Raw genomic sequence first — 8,177 nt, 5'->3', positions numbered from 1 at the left:
TTAAGAAACACTTATTAAATTTTTGGAAGTCAATCGGTGAATAAAAACACTTACAAGTGTTTTATAACTTTATTCGTTACGTTCAGAAATGCATTCAGTGAAGTACTGATGAAGCCTCGGAGCAAAGAGAGACGGTTTGAAAAGGGGGGGGGGCTGCCCACCTCATATAAGCAATATCTGTCCGTTTTAAGTTTATATATCGCTCTTTACTTTTATTTGAAAAAACTTGCTTGTTGGTTTTACAGTGTCCCGAAGGAAAGAATCTGTTTTTGTCTGCAAAACAATGTCAAATTAACTGTATTTATAATAAGTAATAAATAAATAAAAAAATTGGAAGACACAAATTTAAAAGAGGATCAGTAAAATAACACAGGCGAATAAAACTATTCTCTGAAAAGGTCTTAAACAACATCCACTATTGTCTTGGGACAAAATTCGAGACCAAATATTTGCTTTATTGAACGTGGAATGATCTGTATTCTGCATTTGACTTTCAAATGACACTGTTGATGGTGGTAGATAAGCTGTCTTTGGATATCTTATTTTCTTCGTCACATGTGTAGGAGCAGTCGGGAAAAACAAAATTGTTGTGGGTCTTGTGAGCGGGATGACAACTTCTGAAAATAAATTAATAAAATTTCAAATATGAATTACTTACGAATTAGAATTAATTGTCTAGATAGGTATGTTGCAAAGGATTGGAATTTATGACTGAATAAATCTCGTGATACATTAGGCCCGTTCTAAGATCTTACATCTAAGATCTCACATCTTTCTGCAAAGATTTCCGTTCTTTTAACTCATCTTTGTTTCTAAGATCTTACAGCTCACTGATTTTAGCAAAAAGTTTGAAAGACGCCATCTTTCTGCCATACAGAACAATGATAAGAGAACTTTGATGATATGCTTATCATTGTTCTCAGACTGCTGATCAGAGCAAAATGATGAAAGACGTTTGCAAAAGAATGCCATAAGATATAAGATCTTAGTGCTAAGATTTCACTTTTAAGTGTTCTTTGTCAAAAGATGTGAGATCTTAGCACATAGATGAGTAAAAGAACAGCCCTATTGTGTTTAGGCACTATTCAAATAAAGAATTCTTGTTCGAGAAGTAAAGACTAATTTAAAATGATGCTTGAAAGTACCAACGTTGTTAGAATCTGCTCTTTGTTGACCTTTTAAGAAAGTAAAAAATAAAAATTATCAAGCAGCTAGTAGCCTACTTATAAAGCTATTCTAAGAATTCTTGCTCGAGAAGAAAAGATTAATTTATAATGTTACCTGAAAGTACCAACGTTGTTAGAATCAGCTCTTTGTTGACCTCTGAAGAAAGTAAAAAAAATTATCAAGCAGCTAGTAGCCTACTTATAAAGCTATTCTAAGAATTCTTGCTCGAGAAGAAAAGATTAATTTATAATGTTACCTGAAAGTACCAAAGTTGTTAGAATCAGCTCTTTGTTGACCTCTGAAGAAATTAAAAATAAAAATTATTAAGCAGCTAATATATTTATTATAATTTCTACATAGGGCTGTATCCAGGAGAGTTCCCCAATTTGAAAATTCCCCCTCCCTCCCCCCCCCCCACAATTTTTGTCTGGCTCGAACAGAAGTAGGAATTCTGCGAGGCCTTTTCAGGCATTATATGATGAATAACGGATATTTTTTGTACACATCCGTTTTCAAATTTCAATTCAGGCTTTTGCCATTGCCACTGATTCTTATGAAATAGGAATATTGCGATTCGTTTCCTTATTTAAATATTTTCTCTGAAATTTTTACTCAGATGGAGGGAGGATAAGGATAATTATCCTCCAGTGCCATTGCCGGTATATAGGGTGGAGAATTGATGTTTAAATTGCTGGGTCTTTTTTTTTGCAAGGAAAAGTGGCAAGAAAGTCGCCCAGCCTTGCTGCTGCGAGGATCTATCTCTGGTAGGCCAGTAAAAGCACGGTTTGACCGGGACAATATTGCAACAAAAGGTTTTTTTTACACCAAAATGTTCAGAAAAAATCGTTGAACAACATATCCAAAATCAGCTAAAATTTCCCTCCGGAACAACCTTCTGGGGCTGCTTAAAGGGGGTGGAAGGGGTCGAACAATTAGGTATTTACATTTTTGACATTTAGGAAGCTTTTTTTCATTAAAATGTTCAGAAAAAATCGCATATATAACATATCCAAAACATATCCGCTAAAATTTCCCGCCGGGAAAACTCTCTGGGGCTGCTTAAAGGGGGTGGCAGGGGGCGAAAAAATAGGTTTTTTCATTTTTGACATTTAGGAAGCTTTTTTTACACTAAAATGTTCAAAAAAAAATCGCTGAACAACATATCCAAAATCCGCTAAAATTGCCCGCCGGAAAAACCTTCTGGGACTGCTTAAAGGGGGTGAAAGGGGTGAAAAATCCTTTTCGATTTTGTTATTTCGGTACGTTCAGAGACTCGATTTTGGTACGAATCAACTCGCTGAAACCGATCAGCCCCTTTACTGCCTCTTTGATCAGCCCCTTTACTGGAAGGCAATGACAATTGCGGACTCTGAGCCGACTGGAAGCTCTTTGAAAGACCTCACTATCTTACTTGGAGGATTTCACGCTCGCATGAGCTTTTTGGGTTCAATCGGACACCTTATGGAAGACACTGGATTAGAAGAAGTGCTTGAGCAAATTTACGCCAAGAATACAGTAAAGCATATCATGAGCGGGAAAGCACTTTCTCGAGCAGCTCGTGCGCATGATATCATTGATGGAGCTCTTGCCATTTTGATACTTGACGACAAGCACAACTTGACGGAACCCAATGAAGATAGGGAATTTGAGACCCAGGAGCATATTGATGAAGCCCTTGTGATCTTCGAGGGTCTTAATGCTGGCGAGGTCTCTATAGAAGAAGTCAACTCGTGCGAAGCCGTAACTAGTGCTGCTAACAAACTAAGAAAGAAGAAGAAGGAGCTACGGGGCAATCGAACAGCATGCTTGTGGTTTCAGTACATGGACATGGTGAAAGTATTGCGCGATTTTACTAGATCAGAGTGGTGCGGGAACTGGGATCTGTATTTGAATAGCCTTAAACAGATGCTTTCGTACTATGCGGCAACAGGGCACAACCTGTACGCAAAGTCTGCTCGTCTTCATATCCAGACTATGGTTGACCTGAAAGAAAACAATCCAGAGCTCTACTCAAGTTTTAAAATCTGTCAGTTTGTTATAAGGAGAAGCGATCAGTTCTGGGATGGATTGTCACCGGATCTAGTCATTGACCAGGCTCTAATGCACAGTTTGAAGACAACAGGTGGACTAACTTATGGACGGGGGATAACACAAACTCAGCGTCTAATATGGGCTTTTTCGATGCCGATCTGTGCTGAATTAAATGCCTCAATGCAAGGTCTGACTAGCCTGAGTTACTCAACAAGTGATCAACACGTCGAAACGCTCCAGTGGTGGATGAAGAGAGATACTGATGACACGGAGGCGGTCTTAGACTTTTTGCGAATTCTGATTCCGTTCAGAGAACACAGAGGGCTCCTCAACATCGTTACCGGTGTAACTGAATCAGTTAATGTAGATGCGGACACCGCAAAGGAAGTTGGAGCCCGAATTCTAGACGAAATGACTGGGAAGGCAGCTGATTCATTTTCGTTCCGGAAGAAAGACAAGGCTGTTATAATGGCATCCAAATCAGCTGTTAACATCCATGGTGAACCGGTTCATGTAGACCAAGGGCTTCTGTTCTAGCACATAGCTGAGGTGGCGAACCGGGAAGAATTCGATCTTCGAGACCTTTTGTCGTATGAGCTTTGTACGTATCCCCCATCCCTTTTTGGATCCTATGAAGTTCTGCGTCCTGCCAAAAAACCCAACTCTACATTTGACTTCATTTGTGAAAGTTACGTCAAGCATGTCACCACTAGATTTGGAAAAGCTTCGGTAGTTTTGATGGATATGACAATGGTCCTTCGACAAAAGGTATGGCTCACCTCAAACTTTCCAGGGGTAAACAGTGCCCAGTGGTAGAATTCACTGGTACAACAAAGTTAACAAGAAAGAAAGAAGAGTTCTTGCAAAACTGCACAAACAAGCAGTGGATAATTCTAGCGATAGGAGAAAAGTTGTCCTCAGCAGGTTGTTTGGTATAACATGCCTCTGCTGACGCGGATGTCCTGATTGCAACCACAGCCATTCATAGTGCAAGAACTCAGTTGACGTGTCTCATCGGCAACGACACTGACCTCCTTATCCTTCTCCTCTAACATGTCACTACCACCCACAAAGGCCTGTACTTCAGATCCGAGGCGAAAGCTTCAAACGAACATAAGCTATGGAATATTTGCTCCATCAAAGAAAAACTAAGGGACATGTGTGGTGCAATTCTATTTCTGCACGCGTTCCTAGGCTGTGACACCACTTTGAGATTACAAGGAATTGGTAAATCTGTCGGACTGTCATTGTACCGGTCCGGTCCATCTTTCCGTGAGGCCACTAAGGTCCTTATGGACTCAAAGGCTACGAAAGACAAGCTCATTGTAGCTGGTGAACACCATTGTAGCTTTTTTGAGAATCTATAAAGGAAAACCTGGAGAAACTCTCGTGTTCTTGAGACATCGTCTGTTCTTGGCCAAGTTCGCTTCCTCTTCCGCATTTGTCTGCTTTGATTGGATTCCTCCCACACCCTCAGCTGCGAAGTTCCATTCTTTTCGCATGTATTTGCAGATAATGGAATGGAAAAGCGAGGCTGCTGCGATGAAACCGGAAAACTGGGGATGGCGACTCTCTGCTGATAATTACATCCCAGTAATGACGGAGAAGAAACCAAATCCCCAAAGTCTTCTTCAAATTATCCACTGCAAATGCAAATCAGGTTGCGATACGGCCAGATGCACTTGCCGAAAGAATGGCATGCCCTGCACACTTGCTTGCGGAGAGTGCATGGGAACAAGCTGTAATAACTCTGAACCAACATCTCTAGAAGAAGAAGAATTTTAGTTTTTTGCAATAACGGTGGTTGTGCTCTTTTGTAGTGCTCATTAATGAAATGATGATTCTCAATATTATGTGATCTGAAAATGATGATTATCAAAACTGCGATTTATGCATAGACGCGTTAATGTATTTTTTTTCCAACTGCAATAGAAGTCGTTAATAAGAATGATTTTTCAAGTTTCTATGCGCCTATGCCTATAGTTTCCCTTTTTCTACAGTCTGGTCTTCACACGGTTGATACTTATCGGATAACCAGGTTTCCAACGATTAGCGAAGCAACAAAGAGGGGGGTACTTCTCTGCTCCTTTAAATTGCCGTTCGAGATTTTCCTGTGTTGCTGTTTGAAGTATTTCAGGCTTCCATTGATCTGATATTTCTAACACTTCGGAATAAAAGCTATTTCCTTTATTTTTGCGATGGAGTTATTAAAATCTTATTTATAGTTTAATATAAGTTACTGACGTGTTACAATAAAAGTAACATCATTTTCGGTTTCAGCGAGGTGATTTATACCAGAATCGAGTCTCCGAACGCACCGAAATAACAAAAATCAAAAAAAAGATTTTTCACCCCTTTCACCCCCTTTAAGCAGCCCCAGAAGGTTTTCCCGGCGGGCGATTTTAGCGGATTTTGAATATGTTGTTCTGCGATTTTTTTTGAACATTTTAGTGTAAACAAAGCTTCCCAAATGTCAAAAATGAAAAAAAAAACCTATTTTTTTGCCCCCTTCCAACCCCTTTAAGCAGCCCCAAAGGGTTTTCCCGGCGGGCGATTTTAGCAGATTTTGGATATGTTGTTCAGCGATTTTTTTTAATATTTTAGCGTAAAAAAAGCTTCCTAAATGTCAAAAATGTAAATACCTAGTTTTTCACCCCCTTCCACCCACTTTAAGCAGCCCCAGAAGGTTTTCCCAGCGGGCGATTTTAGTGGATTTTGGATATGTTGTTCAGTGATATTTTCTGAGTATTTTGGGGTAAAAAAACCTTTTGCTGTAATTTTGTCCGGGTCGACCCACTTTTCTCCGTACTTTTACTGGACTATGGGCCCCGTATTGTCAATTAGAGTATCAATCCACTGTGCTACCATAGAATATCAAATAGAGCATTTTTTTTTTTTTAGCTTAAACTCTTGGTATGTATCAATGAGGGCCCAAATTGAACGTTCAACTTAAATAAATATCATTCAGACATTTTATTTAACTCAAATGGTTGGGTGCTTCAATTTTTTCGTCAAATTCTTTAGAATTTATAAGCTACATACTCATTTTGAACAAACTTTAGGTTGGCAGAAGGGATTGATTTCTCGTGAGCTTTACAGATAATCTTTGAGCAACTTATGCTAAGAGAGACGAAATGAAACAAAACTGTTTCTGCAGAAACTTTACAAAAGAAAAATAGTACAGGCAAATGTTCCCCGGGGAAAATGTAAATAAGAAACAACGGCTGATATTACCTCAGACTTTATACCCTGATACCTTTAAAAGTCTGAAATCTCTAATATAGGATGATATTGCCGCATAATTCTGATGTTTCGGAATTTATCTATAGAAAAAATTTAGGAGACATTTAATCGCACATCTAGAAATTAGATAGGCCTTAGAAATTATTCAAAAGTCACAAACAAATAAGACGTACAAACAAAATTATAAGCGTGTGACACGTCTCTACCCCTCCTCCCTAATGCACATGATAATATCACCTAATCACCTAAGGCACATGACATATGAAAGTATGTAACCATTCAAAAAACCATATATATGGGTGGCTAGGACAGGTCGGCAAAAGTGGTCCACAAGTATAGCCTCAATTATAAAGTGTAGATGAGTTAATTCAAAATTGGGTTGGTACTAAAATTTTAGTAGGTAATTATATAGTAGGTAATTTATATTATCTAGTAGGTAATTATATTATATAGTAGGGTAAACAATCACTTTTCGCACAAATCCAAATAGGGTGGACACTAGCTTTCTGGAAAAAAGTTTATCAATATTTTAAAAGAAAGTTTTAATCTAGATAAATAAAACTTCCGGAAATTTCCACCTGTTGATACTTGAGTTGATTCTTAGAAGTCTTATTGACACGGCTCAACTAGTTTCTTTGAAATATTAAAGAAAAATCGTCCGGAGAAAAGTTATTTACTCTGATCTACTATGTAATTACCATCAACAATCTTCAAGTTAACTCACTTTATGGAGATTATCCAATATTCTGCTGCTTCCTAAAACATATTATCCAATATGTTTTGCTGCTTCCTAAAATTTTACAAAGTAGTAATCCAACCACAATATTTCGTATTGGTGCGTACATAGAGAAGGGATTAGAAAGAAGGAAAAGTTTTTACAATTAATTATTCTTAATTATATGAAATTAAACTTATTTTCTCAATAAATTACCATAAGGTATTTTTTGCTATGTATCATGTTAATGTGTGTTTCGTAATTTGTTCTGTTGTGATTTCTTTATTTTTCACAAATTTTTGTGTGTATATGGCTCTTGGGCTTTTGAAATACACCATCTATCTATCTATCTATATCTATCTATTCTGAAAATGAAAATCATTTACAAAACAGCTATTTCTCTTAAGGCTAGAGTTTAGAGGCCTGGATCTACTGCTTCCACTGCCTATCGGTGTATAACAAAGCTCAGCTGCTTGAAGAATCATTGTCATCTATCTCAATATGCGATTAAACGATGTAACTCGAGCGGCCGAGATTTGCTGAGAAAAATCCATCGAGAGACATTTTTTTATTCTATGAAAAAATAAAGGCCGAATGGATGTGAGTTAAACTTGAACAAACCCGCCAAAATTGCATAAAATATCACTGAGATTACAATAAGATGTAGCCCAAACTGCTACTTTTTTCTACCACATTTTTCGTCAATTTTTCTTGTAAACCAGGGATTCCACCATTTGAAGTCAAGGAAAACAATTTTGGAACCGAGGTTTTCATAAGAAACAGGTCACTCAGAAATATCTAAATGTTACCAAGGCAAAAAATTTGTGCTTGCGATTGCACAAATTGGAGCCTCTAATGCAGGTATTGTCACTAAGAATTGCGAAAAATGTCGCCAAGAATGCAGAAACTGAAGCCGAGATTTTCACATCTGTCACCCCTTTTGTTACTTTTCAGTAGTATGTTAACTTATACTTTGCTCGGTGCCATAGCAATTCCCATGTTATTTGCTTGGCTTATTTTC

At 37.9% G+C, this 8,177-nt stretch overlaps 1 protein-coding gene across 3 annotated transcripts in view; it reads right to left on the bottom strand.

Annotated features, from left to right (window-relative positions):
- Positions 1 to 291: 291 nt before the first annotated feature.
- Positions 292 to 8,177, bottom strand: part of LOC148948884 (lachesin-like) — a 149,332-nt gene continuing 141,446 nt past the window's right edge. For all 3 annotated transcript variants that reach the window (XM_089094782.1, XM_089094783.1, XM_089094784.1), the window contains exon 9: positions 292 to 617. In XM_089094782.1, coding sequence (XP_088950908.1) covers positions 346 to 617 — 272 coding nt within the window. In that variant the 3' untranslated portion in view covers positions 292 to 345. The remainder of the gene's footprint in view (positions 618 to 8,177) is intronic.

This window comes from Artemia sp. Qi Xiang Cuo, chromosome 9, assembly GCF_049724085.1.
Source record: "Artemia sp. Qi Xiang Cuo chromosome 9, ASM4972408v1, whole genome shotgun sequence".
In the NCBI taxonomy this organism is placed as follows: domain Eukaryota; kingdom Metazoa; phylum Arthropoda; class Branchiopoda; order Anostraca; family Artemiidae; genus Artemia; species Artemia sp. Qi Xiang Cuo.
The sequence above is the reverse complement of the archived record's forward strand: the minus strand, read 5'-3'. Positions and strand labels throughout refer to the sequence as shown.